General features: G+C 38.6%; 1 protein-coding gene across 1 annotated transcript in view; it reads left to right on the top strand.

Annotated features, from left to right (window-relative positions):
• Positions 1-1331: 1331 nt before the first annotated feature.
• cnn3a (calponin 3, acidic a) overlaps positions 1332-18201 on the top strand; it is a 31148-nt gene continuing 14278 nt past the window's right edge. The window contains exon 1 of the mRNA XM_084747249.1: positions 1332-1434. Coding sequence (XP_084603375.1) covers positions 1378-1434 — 57 coding nt within the window. The 5' untranslated portion in view covers positions 1332-1377. The remainder of the gene's footprint in view (positions 1435-18201) is intronic.

Raw genomic sequence — 18201 nt, 5'->3', positions numbered from 1 at the left:
TAAAACTGAAATGTATAATTATAATAGTATAACTCAGAATATTGCTATCTTACTTTACTTTACTTCAAAGACTCTGTCCATAGTCTTCCCTCCTCTACAGAAGTGAGATGTGAGTCTGGATGCTGAAAAAATCTATACAGGCCTGAGACAGAACCTCCTCTGACAGAACCTCTAACAGCTACACCCAGAGTGTTTCTCCACCTCAGAATTATAGTCAAAGTCTCCTTTTGAAAAGCTGAAACAAATTAGGGTTTGAAAAATTGTAATCTGAAAAGTAACTAGTGACTAAAACTGTCAGACAAATGTAGTGGAGTTAAAAGTACAATAGTTGCCTCTGAGATGTACAGAAGTTAAAGTATACATTTGCATAATACTCAAGTAAAGTAGGCTACAAGTACTGCGAATGAGATTTACTCAAATTTACTAATTTGCTCAACTACTGTACTTAAGTACAATTTTGACATACATTTAATTTACTCGAGTATTTCCATGCTGTTACTCTGCCCTTCTACTCTACTACATGTCAGAGGGAAATGTTGTACTTTTTACTCCAATACATTTTCTACTGTTATTTGACAGCTATATTTATAAGTGACTTTCAAAAAACAAAACATTTTTATTTATTGACATATTTCATCCAGGGATGTAGTTTGCTCACTGTGCTGCATGCTCATATCATCATGTAACATAAACCATGTCAAGACAAACAACATGCTGGAACAGACAATCTCATTTTTTTAAGTGAGAAGAAAAAAAAGAAGAAAACAAGCAAGAGATAAAAAAACCCAAACAAAAATAACAACTATAGTCACAAAAGTGATAATAACAATGATAATAACAGTTACTAGTTACTTTTTACATGTGCTTGTATGATATGATATAGTATTATATTACCTAATCTACCCATTAGTATCCAAAGTATCTCAAATTGTCTCCACATGAACAAACTACATTTAAATGCACATGTATTTGTATACTTCTTTTCAGACATGAAATGTTCATTTTTCTTGTTTATTATTTTATATATATTTATACTTTTATCTGAGTAAATGATAGGAGTACTTGTTTTGCATCAGCAGTACTTGTACTTGTTGAAACGTGTATGACAGGCTCTATACTGACAGAGATGAGGAGCAGAGGGAGTTTCCCACGGCTGCTCTGATTGGCTGATGCGGCTACGTCAGTCATTTAACGACATTTTTGGCAATCTGAGCCGCTGTTGGACTTTGTGGTCCTCTTGTGTTCTGTGTGGAGCCTCACGGGTTGGAATACTTCCCTCCGGGTCCGGGAGCCGCTCGAGCCGCTGTTAGAGAGGAGTTTTCCGCTGCACCTCCGGTGCTTCGCTGCAGCTGAGGATTTAAAAAACAAAGCGACAAAATGACTCATTTTAACAAGGGACCAGCTTACGGACTGTCTGCTGAAGTGAGGAGCAAAGTAAGTGTCCCGTCCTGTCTGTCTGTCTCTACCTTTGTCTCTGTCTCACAGGGAAAAAACATCTTCCAGACACTTTGAAAGTGAACAAAGGCTCTGCTAAAACACATGAAACCCGTTAGCTCTGGTTCTTTCTCCTTCTGACTAAAGCCACACACCAAACACAACACAGAACACAGAACACAGAACACTGGGCTATTCATCAGACTGGTAGTTTCAGGTCCATTTGTTCTGTCGTGAAATCTGGACGAACATTCCCGAACTTTTTTTGCGCCTTCTTTTTTTTCCCACTTCGTTCTTATACAAAGTCTGAACGTGAACGCTGCATTCGCTCAAATGAGCTCCTAACTTTAAAGTCCATGAACAAAGACAGAGGAGAGACTGTGAGCGAGCCGAGGGGACAGGACTGAGGTCCACCTGGGGGGTTGGATGGAGTCTACAACTAATTAAAGTCCAGCTTCTTTAAACTTTAACCGAGGTTGATGTGTAGCTGCATCCACCAGTCAGTGAGTCGATTTGAAGTGAATACAGACATTAGTCCACAGCAACACTTTGACCTCAATGATGGGAAACTAACTTTCCTCCCTCTTTGTTTATGTATGGAAGTCCACTTCCGCCAGTAAAACAAGAAAACATCCCCCATGAGACTGAAAAAAGTCATCACCATGAGATAAAAAGTCTAAAGTTTTGAAGTGAAAAGTCAGAATTCTGAGTTACAAGATCCAAATTATGTGATTAAAAAGTTCTAATTCTATAAAAAGTCAAAATTATGCAATGAATTGTCAACATTATGAGTTAAGGTTTCAAAGTGAAACTTCAAATTAAAGTGAGTTAATAATTCTGAAAAAGTCATAAAGTATGAGATGAAAGGTCAAAATTATGAGTTAGAAAGTTGAACTCCAAATTATGAGTCTAAGTCTGAATAATAAGTAAAAAAAAATTAGAATTATAAGATAAAAAGTTAAAATGATGTGGTTAAAAAGTTAAGCTTCATGAGTTAAAGTTGAAATTATGAGTTTAAGTCAGAATTATGAGTTAAGGAGTGAAAGTTGTGTTAAAGTGAGGTAAATAGTCGAACTTATGAGTTAAAAGTCCAAATTATGAGAGAGAAAGGTTGAAATGATGAGTTAAAAATTTTAAATGAGTTAAAGTCTAAATGATGAGTTAAAAATGTGAAATTTTGAGACAAAAAGTCATTAAGAGATTAAACATCTAAACTATGAGGTAGAAATTTTGACTTGCCATGGGGATATTTTATCTCTCTGTCTGGCAGAAAAGAGCTTCTACAGTTCACGGCCTGAGCACTTTTAAAATCTAGTATTTGAGTTATAGGTGTTCAGTGAATTTATTGTGATTATATGACTCTGTGTTATGTTGTTTATATTGTAAATGAGTTTGCTGGGCTGTGTGTGTGGCTCCTGCCATATGGACATATGATACATATGACAGGCCTATAGATTGATCCGCTCACTCTGAGGTCTGTATGTAGATGTGTTTGACTGTTTTATCATCACATGGCCACGCAGCAGTACTGTGATTACAGCAGTGTGATTACAGCTGCTCTTCATTCACCCTGACTGCAAGTTTTATCACGTCATGTCAATCAGTTAGTTTCTAATGACTTCATGTCATTGTTTTCTGTTTTCATCAGTGCATTTTAAATATACCAGTGTGTTGGAGTCCCAGTAAAAATCACCCAATTCTTCCTACACAGTTTTAATAGATGGAACTATGAACTGATTGAGTTCATGTTTTTCATGGGTCCTGATTTCAAGTATCACACGCTGTCAGGGAGGAAAGGACATTGTAATTTGAAGGAGACAGACATAGATGTCTTCATGTACTCTGTCTATCTTCATTTTACACAGTATACAGTTAACTGTAACTTTCCTAAAATAATAATAATCTGTCTTTTCTTCAAATGACTCTAATTGCATAACTAATAGCCTAATATTTTGAGAAGAAATAAGTTTAGGGCTACAACAAATGACTATTTTATTTTCATGATTAATAAATTAGCCAAATTGTCAATAAATAGTCAAATTGTGAAAAATGCTCATCACTATTCTTTCTTTTGTTTTCTTTCTGATTCTTCATTTACTGTCATAAATAACAAAGACATTATCAAATGTTTGAAAAATGACTGTATGGAGGCATTTTATGATTTTTTGCAGTTGTCTTTTTATGTTTCAAAACTGGTCACCATTCACTTCCATTGTTTGGGAGATTCTGCAACAATGTTTTCCTGTGAAACTCCAGCAGTATTTTGTGGACTAACAAAATAAACCCGACTTTCAGTTAGCATGAGGGTGAGTAGATAATGACTGAATTTTCATTTTTGTGTGAACTATCCCTTTAAGGCAGACAGTGGAGCAGGAGGCTGCGCTGCAAAATGTGTCTGTTTTATTTGTTTAACTAAAAGAACAGAAATGAAAAGTGTCTCAGTTTTTATAGACAAATGCTGACTGTGGTTGTGGGAAATGTCTAAAAGATGACATCATCAGAAGCAGAAAGCCTCGCCATTAACTTCATATCTTGTGCTCAGAGTGCATCATTGTACAGATGAGTGCATATTCATCATTTACATTACATTAGAGTGCCACAGATCTGCAAATTAACGGTTATTTAAAGAGAACTAAAAAAGGACCATGATACAGTTTCAATCATTAACCACACATATCATGTACTTAACATGACTGCTCACCATTTTTAAAGTTATTTTTGAATGATTTTTCCATCACCTCAGTTATGGATTACCACTGATTTGATCAGATTTTGTGACTTGCAGCTTGCTTATTCAGTAATCTATCACAAGCAACAGCATATCTGCTTTCACTGCTAAAGTAAAATGATGCAGTTTTGTGTGCAGATTGATTTAAAGTCTGTACTTCAGGATCAAGTTAATCTGTGGAACTCAACAACACTGAGAGGACATGCAGTGCAATGTTCACTGTGATGGTTAGAAAGCAAGTTTCAAGTCTCTGCAAATTGACTTTAAAGAAAAACTCCATACTGAATTTTTTTCTTGTATGATGTGCACATGATTACATAGATTCTTGTTAGCATATGTTGTTGATGCTGGGCTTCAAACTGCAGTTTCTGCTCAAAAGTAGCCTGTATGTGTCAGCTGAATTCTCCACCCCCTCCCTCACCATGACAATGACTCTGAGGTGTGTTTTGAAGACAATGTTGACACAGAGCTGGGCTGTGAGACAATATTGGTTTTCTGGTAGCACAGGGTAATGCTACTTTCACGCTCACCACGTGACTCTCACTGGTCACAAAGACACTTTTCCCACTTAAAATCCTTGGAAAAGTGTTAGGATCAGTATGTGAACCATGTAGGACAAACCATTATTTTTATAGTCGATTCAACTGTTGATTATCTTCTCGATTAAGCAATTAGTTGTTTGGTCTATAAAATGTCAGAAAATGATGAAGAAAAGTAGATTAGTGTTTCCCAGATCCAAACATGACGTCCTCAAAAGTCTTGTTTTGTCCACAGCCCAAAGACATTAGACATTCTGACAGTTTACTGTCAGAAAAGGAGTAAGGAAACCAGAAAATCTTTACAGTTAAGAAGCTGAAATCAGAGAATTTTGACTTTTTTTTCTTAAAAAAATACTCAAACTGATTAATCAGTAATCAGAATAGTTGGTGATTAATTTAACAATCAATTAATTATCATTGAATTGCTGCAGCTAGATTCTATAGGTCCAATAACATTTTGAACACATTATGTCCCGTTCACTTGTGAGGTTTTAGCCAGTGGGAATCTCAGGCAGACATGCTCTATTGATCCAAAAACTACAAGGGATGCCTGCACAGGATTTTTGGTAGGGCTAAACAGTTTTGAGGAGATATCTAATTATCTAATATCTAAGCGATATTAAAGGAAATGATAACTTTTACCTAATTATTTTCATTCTTCATTTTCAAAAGCACATTGAAATGATTATGGTGTGCCATTTTTTTTTCAGGGATCTGTACTAATCTAAGATGTTTTCTGAAGTCCAGAGAATGATGAGTTGGTCAGGACACCTCTGCAGCACCACAATATTTCATTTAAAATGGTATTTTGACACACATTTCACATTTAACAAATGTTGTGTATCCTGTGATTTGTAAATGGCAGTAGACCATATTGTGATTTTGGTAAAATTTCGATCAATTGTTTAGCCCTAATTCTTGGTCTATGTGTGTATCTTTTCTAAGAATGAATGGAGTGGCGTCTTGGAACACAGTATCTGTTCTCCTTAATACATCCATGTTGGCCCCTTAATACATCCATGTTGGCCCCTTTCTCTGCTCCATGTGTTAAATATGCAGGGAGGGAGGGTTCTAGCAAAATTTGAGTTTATAGTTGTGTGTGCTGTTAAAAAGGCAAAACATGCAAGAATGCTCTGCTGTGGCCCCTAACTTCACAAGAAGCATGTCAGTACAGTCATGTGAAAATATTCTTGCAGCTAATTGAAGGCTTCTGCTGCTGTTCACCAGCTCATCTCCGCCTTTAAAGCTGCATCAGGCAATATTTTCAAATTAAACCTTCTGCGGCATTTTGGCCAGAACCACAAATACAGGCTGGAGCAGAAATAGAAGAGTGATGCAGAGCGATAGAGTGGGATCGTCTGTTCGTGGTTATCCCAGTTAAAGCTGAAGCGTGCGTAAGGTCACTGTGGAAAATATTCTCCTAACAGGAAGTGACTCATCTGAACTTTCAGGAGTACAACTGGCAGTTTGGTCTCTGAACAGAGATGAGAAAATGGTACTGAAGTCATCTTTGTCTACTGTACTGGCCTGAAAACCTTCACAAATTGCTGAAATCGCTGTTCTAAGCAGATATTTGTTGTGATACCATTTTATTGTTAAAACTCAAGTGGCTATATTTTGAACAACCTTCTCTCCTCATAGAGGGATTTCCAATCCTTACTTAAGACCCTCAGTTTAGCTCATTACTGCAATTTTTTGACATATCTGCAACCCATGATGTAGTGTTACAGCCATGATTCCAAAAAAGCTATGAAGTTGTGTAAAAAGTAACTCCTTTTTGAATTATAGTCAATTGATTAAAGTATAAAGAAAGACATTTATTGTTCAAACTGATAAACTTTGTTTTTGTAAATATTCACTCAGTCTGAATTTGATTGAATTCTGTTTTTGGAATCAGGGTTGTGTAATTCATCTCTTGAACTTTTTGTGTACTTGAATTCTGCTGCATAGAGGTGCTGGTCTGGCACGTTGAGTCAAATTTTTGCCAATTCAATTTTTCAGTCTTTCAATGGACTATAATTTGACAGAATACACAAATAATTTAGTAATTTTTTCTTTAATGTAAAATAAAATTGGATGTTAATAATTAAAGACTCATTTTTAAACTGCTTTTACAGTTTCTCTGGAAATACTTTAGGTTACAGCCAGATCTTATGCTATTAAGATTATGTATCAAGATCTCATGAGATCTCATAGGAAAGGTGACGTCATGTGATCTCCTATGGAAGCAAATGCAAAGAAATCAGAGACTGATGCAGTGCAACAATTTGCTGTAGTAAAACTTTGCAGTGAGGAAAACAGAAGCAAAAGTGAAGCAAGTCTGGATGAGAAAATGTTTAAGGAGATGCATCAACACAGGTTGTTTATTATTATAGAACAGGAGGTGAGATTTTAACTGTCAGTCTGTGCACAACAGTCTGCTGCTGGCTAACATTAGCATGAAGAGCTGAAAGTTTATGGTTGTTTGCTGACTGACTGCTGAGCTGCTCTGACTCCTTGTAGACAGTCTGTCTTCTCTTTATCCTCTTTTTTGAATCTGACGCCGACGTCTTGTAAGCATGTATGGCTGTGATATTACTGTCTGTGCAGAACATGTGTGTGAATTTGACTGGTACAGAATCAGACGTGACACTGACCAGCTGGTCACTGTTCAGGGCTGGTCATGCTGAAAACTGGCCTGTTCCAGTCTCTGGCTGGGTGATTGGTGCGTCCCTATGATTCACACTTGGCTAAAAACAAACCTGATCACTTGCCACGCTGTTCTTGACTGCACTCTGCTGTGTTTTGTCCACCTCAGCCTGCCAGTGTTGCAAAACTGCTCTCCTTTCTGGCCGCCCAGCTCTACAGTGCAGAATTTCACGGCTTATGTGAATGAAAATTATAGCACTAATGTGCAAAATGATTTGTGAGCAGGTGACTGAGCTCTGACAAAAGAGACAGATTGACTAAACTCTGATGTTGTTAGCAACAGTGTTACTGAGGCTCAGTGTAGAAAACATTTAGGGAGCACCTTCTCACTTTTAGTCACCACTGATCATCATGTCAGCAGCAGCAGGTCCTATCAGCTGTCAGTGATTAATGTGAACTCTGTAACTTGATGAAAGGCCAAAATGAAACATGTTTGTTATCAGTTTGGGATAATTTGTGTGGGAAGAAGCTCCACCCTGTTACATGACTGTGTTTCTGTTTCCACAACTCCAACAGAGTGAGACATCTTTTTTGTAGAAAAACCATCAGCTGAATCATGTCAGTTTCAGGAGTCACATTCTCTCAGTTCAACTTTCATTCATATCAGATCAACTGTTTAAACAGATCAGCTTGAATCAGAACCATCAGTATTTGGATCAAGTAGCTCAAGTTGTGAAAAACAACTGTGTATCAGATTTAGTAGCTGCAGCTGTTATTTCAGTGTGTCAGATGTTAAATCAACATGCATATCTGAGAGAGAAAGAAAAAAAGAGGACAGGAGATGCTGTGTCTGTGCAAGTTCTTATTGTAACCCAATGGGGACACACCTTACAGGCTGCATATGAGCAGGTGTTGTTTTGCTGCATTAACTTCGGAGGATCATATCAAAACATCAGTCACCAATCAGAGTCATCAGTCCTCCTGAGTTTACAATAATTTAATTTATGTAGGACCAGTAAATATGTTTATGAATTTTATGTACAGCACATTCTCGGAATAGTAACAAGTACTCACTGTCATATAAACACATACTGTAACCACTTTCTAAAGCTTTAGAAAGCTTCTTATTATATTCTAGTTATGTGATTATGTTTCACTTTGTTGAATATCACTTTTACCAGTCGCTGTAACAGAGCTTGAGATCTGTGCCCAAACCTGACAGTTTATATATAGATATGTATATATAAAATATGTATGTATGTATATGTATGCATCATAAACTGTCCTAAGTGACTACAATTGGATGATGTGAAATTGGATTTAGAAACTGTAATCTAAATCAGTCTGTAAAGTGACTGTACCTCTCCAGTCTTGTAGTTCACTGCAGTAATAGCTCCTCTGTCAGAGAGTGCACATAAACAAAAGGAGGAGGACAGGCTGGGGCCCATCTGGGTTCCATTGCATAAAGTGTGATCAGTAGTCCATGCTCTTCTCCAAGCTGCATACATCACATTCCTGAAATTCTTCAGCAGAACCTCTTGATGAGGACCCCATCCACCAGGCCCTCAGCCCACTACTCTTCTTCTCAGTCTGCTCAGTTCTGTTGGCATCACTGGGTTTTTCTAGCCTCTGTAGACAAACGTGGTACAAGAAAATATATTCTGTGGAAAAACAAACCCTGTCTTAAATGGAAAGTAGATTTGTACAAATCACAAGTTATTCTGGATGAACCTTAATCCTACCAACTAGGGTACCTGCTAACCCCAGAGGTATGCTGTTTGTCTGTATCTCACACCAGCTTTATTCTATCATGACTTTTTCAATCACTTCGTTCCTAAGGACTATGTCCAGGTACTGAAACTTATAGGAATAGAAACCTATGCCATATTAGCACTGGTTCCTATATGATTGATACCTACCAGATCAAATCACAGTGCAGATTATGGTGCTTTTTTTCGGTGCTACATGCCAGAGCTATTGTCCTGTGGTGCTGACATTATAGAGACATCACTAAATGTGCCGAGTTAACGTTACAGCAGCGCTCACTCTACATGGCCTTCTGTTACACAGTCAGTCCCTCCAGAAAGCTGTGATGTCGCAATCTAGGGATATACCGATCAACTGACCAGAGACTGGAATTGGTCAGTTTTCTGTGTGACCAGCCCTGACCAGTGACTGGCCAGTCAGCGTCGCATATCCGATTCTGTTCCGGTCATATTTGTATACAGTATATGCAATCAGTACAGTCAATTATAGTTCTTAGACTGAAAAAACAAAATTGGCAGGTCAGACCTTTAAAAAATTGGAATTGGCCGAGAAAAGAAAAGACGTGCAACAAGTCTGAATCTGATTCTCTGGTGACACACTAGAAAACAGAGAGATGCACTACTTGACTGCTTGTGTGAGTGCTGTGGAGAAGAGTCTGGCTATACTGGACAGCTGCCTGTGTGACCCCGTGACAAACACATCAGCTAACAGTGTGGGCGTCCCTCACCCCGGAGATGACGAGCAGAGATATAAAACACTAGATGTGACTGGTGTGTGTGATGAAAACACCGATGATGATGATGATGATGATGACAGCAGGTGAGCAAATATGATATGTCTGCAAAAGAGTTGCTGAACTTGACTTCATAAGATTCTTTCTAGACTTCCACCGATTTCAATTTTCTTAGCCAATTCCGATTTCCGATTTTTGAGGGGTCTGACCTACCGATTCCGATTTTGGCCGGTTCCGATTTTCAGTCTTTCTAAGAACTGTAATTGACAGCATTCACAAACATTTTTGCAACTTTTCTTGTAAATATGTTCATAATAAGACACTGACTATTAAATATTCATTTAATACTTTCTCCAAAATCATCCAGATTACAACCAGGCTTTATTATAATTTTACATTAAGATTATGAATTGGGTGAACGTGATCTCGTGAGATCATCTTGCGGGATTTCGTGGGACGTGATTTCACGTGATCTTTTGTGGAAGCGGATGTAAACAAACTGGAGACTAACGCGGTGCAACAGTTTGAAGTAAAACTTTGCTGTGAGAAAAACAAACACAGAAGTTAAAGGAGTCTGGATGAGAAAATGTTTGAGGAGACGCATCAACACAGGTTGTTTATTCTTCAGCCAGAACAGGAGGTAGAGGTAAGATCGGGCCTAAAAAATCCAGCCCGACCCGACCAAGGCCCGCGGGTATTAAAGCCCGACCCAGCCCGAGCCCGACCAATTAACTTGATTTGCAGGCCCAAGCCCGAAGCAAACCCGAAATTTCATATTTTATTTTTGAGGAGGAGGGAGGAGGAGGGGTGATTTATGATAACAAATTAAAGCCTGTCTTTTGTAACGAAATCTAAGTTAAACAAGACTGTATAAACATTTACATCTTTTATATTTCTGTGTCTGCAGAGGTTACATTAACCGACAATTTTCCATCATTGACGGATTTTTTTAAGAGTTGACGGGAAAAATTTAAGGCCGTCCGTCATTTTGACGGGTTGAAAATTGGGCCATAAACCACAGCAGAAGTACGTCCTTAAGAATCTAGCGCGGCACTTTTAGAGAGAGAGAGAGAGGCAGAGACACAAAGAAGAACAATGACGGTTGGATAATAGACGGAGACAGGAAGGAGTTCTTTGAATTGTCATTGCAAGAGTTTAGTACAGTACGTGTTGTGATGAGGCGACTTCTGTTTTTTTGCGGACCACGGTCTCTCGTGGCCAAAACTACTCACGATCATCACTTTTGCCAGTACAGCTGTTTAAATGCCTGCTCAGCGTCGAGGTGCCAGTCTTTTTGCTCTCGTATGAAAGCAAAGCGCCACATTGACTACATTAAGCGAAGCCAACGCAAGTTTCTGTAGCATTTTCAACAATCAATTTGAAGCTTTTCCACACCTCACTCTTACCGGTGCGTGTTTGCCTTCTCAGTTCCCCTGTCTTTAGTTTATCCTTGACTTCTTGCTGCTCCATATCGGGGATACCAGGTCAAAATAGATGCGGACTTGCGGAGGGGAAGATTATTAAGAGGGCGGCGTTCACGTGCGCAGAGCATGCTCTGGCTCTGCGGCTCCTGTTTAGTAGTTAAATAACAATTACCTTACAGCGCCTTCTCTGTTTTATCCAAATTATTTATTTTATAACAAGTATTCCTTAGTTTAGTATCCACACATCGTTTTAGTATACATTTTTACAAACATATATTTATTAAAAAAAAAAAAAAAGTCAGCGAGAGAGAAGCCCGGCCCGACCCGACCCGAACGTAATGATTGACATTTTAGGCCCGACCCGGCCCGAAATTCGGGTCGGGTCGGGCTCGGACTCGGGCTTGGGCTTAAGATCTTACCTCTAACAGGAGGTGAGATTTGAACTGTCCCTCTGTGAACAGCAGTCTGCTGCTAGCTTGCTAGCATTAGCCTGAAGTGCGAGAGAGTTTATGGCTGTTTTGCGACATTGTCAGCTGCTCTGTCTCGTTGTAGACTGTCTGTCTTCTCTTTATCCTGTTCTTGGAATCTGTCGCTGACACCATCTTCAAGCAGACATGTCAGAGTGTGTAGCTGTTATCAGCGCTGTGTTGACGTCACGGTCAGTTTGTCTGCTGCGCGCATGACGTGACCATCGTGCAGAACATGTGTGTGACAGTGACGGGCACAGAACCGGACTTGTGACGCTGACCGGCCGGTCACCGGTCAAGGCTAGTCACGTGAAAACCGGCCCGTCACATATCCGATTCTGTGCCCGTCATTGTCACACGTGTTCTGCACGATGGTCACGTCATGCGCGCAGCAGACAAACTGACCGTGACGTCAACACAGCGGACCAGCGGTAAAGAGAAGACAGACAGTCTACAACGAGACAGAGCAGCTGACAATGTCGCAAAACAGCTGTAAACTATGTAGCTCTTCATGCTAATGTTAGCCAGCAGCAGACTGCTGTTCACGGAGGGACAGTTAAAATCTCCCCTCCTGTTCTGGATGAAGAATAAACAACCTGTGTTGATGGGTCTCCTCAAACATTTTCTCATCCAGACTCCTTTAACTTCTGCTTCTGTTTTTCTCATGGCAAAGTTTTACAGCAGCAAATTGTTGCATCGCATCCGTCTCCGGTTTGTTTACATCTGCTTCCACAGGCGATCACGTGAAATCGCGTCCCGTGAATTCAGCTGATTCATAATCTTAATGTAAACCTATTATAAGCCCTGGCTGTAACCTGGAGGACTTTGGAGAAGATTTAAATAGTATTTAGTGAATATTTAATAGTCAGTGTCATATTATGAACATCTAATTTAATTTTTACAAGAAAAGTTGCAAAAATGTTTGTGAATGCTGTCAATTCCAGTTCTTAGAAAGACTGAAAATCGGAATCGGTCAAAATCGGAATCAGGTCAGACCCTTATAAAAACCGGAAATCGGAATCGGCTAAGAAAATTGCAATCGGTGCATCTCTACTTACAGTACAGTGTTTCCACCAGAAAGAGGGGTGTACTAAACAAATCATGGAGGAGCAGGTCTGGTCCACCTTCAATGAGCCTGGGCTGATCTTGTCAGTAGCTCAGAAACTGTCCCCCTTCATCAGCAAACAAGACACAGGAACTTGATTTGGGTCTGGAGGAGCATTCATTCACTAAAAACAACCTAAATCACTACACACACTGCACTGCTACGATCACAGCTGAGCAACACTCACTAACATGAGAATAGTTTTTAGTTTTCAAATCTGGCTTATCTTCATTACTTTTAACTATGGAATGTGCAACAAAACACACTTTTAAGAAAAGTCAAAGACTGTGACATTTAAGCATTTTATTGAAACAAAGTTGCATATTATCAAAAAACAGCCATGGGTAAAAAATAAATAAAAATATTGATTTTTTTTTTCATATCAGCAGATGACATGAAGTGAGGTTGTGTAATCTGTGCTGGGAGAGAGAAAATCCTGCCAACACCACGTGAACCGTAGAAGGAACATTCTAACAGGAAACTGAGAGCAGGGCAGTGAGTGATGACTGTATTATTTCAGAGTCTAGTTGATCCAGGTTTCAGGTCAGAGCCATAACTCAGCAGAAAGTCACTCCTGTGTTCCAGAGTTCACTCACCTCCAGCTCTCTCTGCTAACTTCTTTTTTTCCTCCATCCACCATCACACCTACATACAGTAATGCAGGTCTTTTTCCACTTAGATTTTTCCACACAAATTGCAGAATAAAGTCACAATATGAACTCACTGCAGGGATATGCGATTGCGACCCAATTTAAACCACAGTCACCACTCCTGCACCAGTGGTTCAGTCTACTGTCTATGTTTATTATAGCGGTAGACAGATTGTTATGAGTAACATGTTTGGTCTGTGTATGTTTCAATAATCACAATGTGTGATTATTTGTTATCCGCTCACCACCTCCTCTCCTGAGGCGGTCACCTGCTGCAGTGCATCAGCTGATCTGACTGAAAGATCTGTTTGAAAGATGCCGCCTGCATTTGTCACTCGTCTTGGGAGTCACTGCTCTTTAATCCAAACCCTATGCTTCATTTTCCAATGCCTACAAGTGTATTTCAGTCATGGTTGATGCATATTTCATCAATAAAACTGAAAGGATAATGGGTCAAATGTGAAAAGTAGCAAAGTTTGAAGGAGCTACTGGCCACTGCATTGCCACACAGCCTACTTATTTTGCGATTATTGGTGTGCCTTTAGGGAAGGCGTGACATGGACTAACAAATACTGTGGTTTAAGGGTTGGCTCAGAAAACAACTTTGGATGTGCGAATGAGCCACAGAACTGCAGCTGATAGAATATACACTGTAACTCTATACTAACAATCATATCGTGGAGAAATTTTAATCATTCACAATCTAATATCATCACTGCGCAGCTCGACATTCAAGATCTTTAGAGAGAGGACATAGAAAGAAGCTTGATTTCTAATGTTTGAGTGTTAACCTCTAAAATAACTGACCTAATGGAACATTTTTAATTGAAGTCTTGTATCTCTAGCTTTGTTCTGTTGTTAAATGCAGTTAATAACATGAAGTAACCAGTTTCCTGTTCTGTGTACAAAAAAGGAGGAAAACCTGGAACTTCCAGGACTCTCTAGGACACACCAGGTCCATCTTGTCTTGTCTTCCTTTTTTCAGTCTGACTGGTCTGGCAACAAGAGAGCTCTCTCCCATGAATCTCTGAGCTCATCTGCTCAGCCCACATCGTTTCACCAGGTCATGAACTCTGCTGACTGACTCATCGAGCTCTGCCAGTCCGTCTCTTTTTCTCACAAGGAGAAGCATGTACTCATGCAGTGGTTTCCAAATTTAAAAAAACAAATCTGGTTTCTTTACTCCTCTCTGACAGTAAACTGAATGTCTTTGAGTTGTGGAATAAACAAGACATTTGTGGGCGTCATCTTGGACTTAAATCAACATTTTTCAACATTTTATGGATCAAACAATTAATTAATTAGTGGAAAAAGTATTGCCAGATTGATCATTGGTTGAAAAATAGGTCCAAACCTGAAAACAGTTTCTCCATGTTTGGACATATTTTTCAATTGACAAGACTGTGACAGGATTAAGTTTTCACCATTTTCTTATATTTTATGGACCAAATAGCTGATTGATGAAATGAGAAAATAATTGTTACTGAAAAGACTTGAAAAACAGATCCAAACATGTGGAGCATACAGATTTACAAGACATATTAATCAATTAATTGAGAAAATGATCAACAGATTTATCGACAATGAAAATAATTGTTAGTTGCAGCCGTAAATCATCTGATGCAACTGCTAAAAATGGATTCAAAAGTTGAATTTTAGTGAAATAAAGGCATGACTCGTTGGTTTGTTTCTCTGCATAAATCATATTCATCCTTTGGTCATTCCCCCCACCAGTTTGGGAACCAGTGTAATATGTATGCTGAAACTTACTCTTCAGTCATCATCATGATGTGATCAGTAGGTCGCATACAGTATGATCTATATAATCTTAGATTGGAGATATGAGATCATTGCTTTTCAAAACAGGTCACATAACTGAGACTCATTTCATTCACTGTTTTACGCTGCTGTTGAAGCTTTATTTAGTACGTTAGTTTTGCTGTTTGTATATTTTCCAACTTTTTCTGTGCTGTAACTCCTCAGAAAGACACAAGCTGTTACCCAATGTGATGGACACTACTGTTTTAAATGTGTCATGAGAGTAAAAGAAGAGGATGATGAGAAAATGTAAAAAAAGGAAATTGTAGGCTCTGTAGCAAAGCACACTTCAGTATAGTTGCTTTTCAGCACATCTGCCTCATTTGAACACAATCTCAAAACATGACTTGGAATACTGAGCACAGCTCACAATACTGACTGAACTGTTGAGCGTCTTTAAAACCCCCACCCTGAGGCGTCTGTTTGTTTTCACCCCCTCTTGGTTCAGTTTGCCTGTGGGTGGTGTCTGGCTGTCACATCAAGCAAACACATTGTGTTTGTGTGTGCAGAGCTGATACAGAGGTAAAGTCAAACAGCTGTGTTGTATCTGAAGAAAGTACAACGATACAGAGCTGAGAACAGAATCATCAACACCTTATTGTCCTTTTTTATTATATTTGGGATCCTTCATTGTTAAGATGAGGTGGACTGATTAAAAAAAACAAATATTTCATTCGGAAACATATGGACTAGACCCTCCAGGATTTCATGGACCTTTTATGGTGACTGTTGCAGCCTAAAATGCCTAATTTCATAGCAGCCTTTCTAAAAAAAAATTGCATAAGTTGCAATTTCTTTTGTACAACTCATTAAAAATCAAAGGCTACTTGTTCCTGAGTGTTCTAACTAACCTTACCAAAATGCTCAGAATTACAAAAATGATAAAAATCTACTTTATTTGTAAATGAAGAAGAGCACCTGAGGAGTATTCCCTAAAGAAGGAAAATCTTTTTGGAGCTCAAACTCAAAAACTGCTCAAAATTGTAAAATGACACAGAATGTTGATAAATGTCATTTACAATGACAAATTAAAAAATATATAAATGACAAAAAGGGGAATAATAAAACCAAACATTAAGTAGGTTCATTGAGTTGTACGTGTATGATGTTTGCATGGGGGACTGCTATGATTGGTGGATTGGGATTAGCCAAATTTGTGGAAAAGTAGCAGAGTTTGGACCAAATTGCAAAGTCACACAGAATTCACAGAGATTGGTTCAGTGTGCATGGATTGTTACAATTGCAACATCCAAATTCTCTGATTTCAGCTTTTGAAATGTGAATATTTTCTGCTTTCTTTACTCCTCTCTGACAGTTAAACTGAATGTCTTTCAGTTGTGGACAAAACAAGACATTTACAGACATCATCTGGGATCATTTTTCAACATTTTAGGACATTTTATGAACCAAACAACTAACTGGTTAGTGGAAAAACTATTGCCAGATTGATCAGTTGAAAAATAGTCCCACTTCCCAGTTTGGGAACCACTGTCTTAGAATGAGCCTTTGATCTATAGAGGGAGTGGGTCCTGTTCCATAGAGGAGCCATATAAACCCACCATGTTTCTACAGGACCATTGTGTTTTTCAGTTTCAGTCCAATCAACCTCAAAGCTGCCACCCAACCACTGCTACATAGTTCACATAGGGGTTGTCTGAGGTACTTACCATTATATTTGGATTGTATCTATTTTTTTCATACCTCTGTGACATTTTACTGGGATATACAGTATTTGTGTAAATCTGGATCTGTTAGTTTGTTTTGTTGTGTGATCTTGATGAATCCAAACTAGTGGTTGAATATGGCCATTCAGAACGGCTATAAATAATTTTGAATTCAGACAACATGTCATAAGAACTAGTGTGGTATAGAGAACTTAAGTCACACTCTTTCTGATATGCCCAATGGACCCACATTTGGAAAAAAATATATGGTGAGAAATTAATGTTTTGAATCTGTTTGAACTGTGACATGAATTACACATATGTTTGTCAATTTAAAACATAATTTTGCAAGTCAAGGAAGTCTCAGATTTTGGTAGGTTTGTCATAGTTTGGTTTCACATAAACCTAAACTAATCAGTGAATTGTCTCGCACAATATGCATCATCAACACCAATTTTGCTGACCCTTGCAACATTACCTTGCCTGAAGTGTTTTGTGAAGTTACATGAACAGAAAGAACGAGTAAGACCTACTGTTGTGGACTACAACCCCATACAAAAACACACAGACATCGTTACTTCAGTGGCTAATGTTAGCTTTAGGAGGGAGAAAGTCATGATGTCTCTTGTGTGACTTCTGGGTGTTAAGTCTTTCTAGTTACATATCCTCACAGTCTGATACTTTAACAGTTTTATGAAAAACATTGACTTTCTGGACTGGTAAAATGATCTTAAATCATCTTAAAGTGACAAACATCAAATGTGTGATTCATCAGATAGTTTGTCTCTGGCCATAGTCTACAGTTCATTTTTCTGAAGTTAGATCCCATGGTGGTCCAGTAGAAGGGGCATGACCTGGGCTCTCTGTAAGTGTAATCTGACCCTTGATGGTGTTACATCGCTACTTCAGAATCAGAAGTGGGTGGAATTTGCTTCAGTACATTGGTGCATAGTTATTAACATAGCATAGTTATTAACATAGCATGAGAAATACAAAGATGAAAGCAAGTACTGCAAGTGAAGTAAAGAAGAAATATTATCCCAACAATAAAACACAATATGAAAGAGTTCAGTCTATGTACAGCTTGTGCAGGAATGTATAAAATATTGACCAGAGAATGTGCAAAAGTGTGCAGCACACAGGCAGCCATCTGTGGCACCATTTTGACATCTGTACTCATCTACACTTGTAACGAGGTCTGTTCTTCTTTAAGTTTCTCCTCCCACTGTTGGGAGGTGCAGTCT

This window comes from Lutjanus erythropterus, chromosome 21 (genome assembly GCF_056507025.1).
Source record: "Lutjanus erythropterus isolate fLutEry1 chromosome 21, fLutEry1.hap2, whole genome shotgun sequence".
Lineage (NCBI taxonomy): Eukaryota > Metazoa > Chordata > Actinopteri > Lutjaniformes > Lutjanidae > Lutjanus > Lutjanus erythropterus.
Note: the sequence above shows the minus strand (reverse complement) of the source record. Positions and strands in the feature narration are given on the sequence as shown.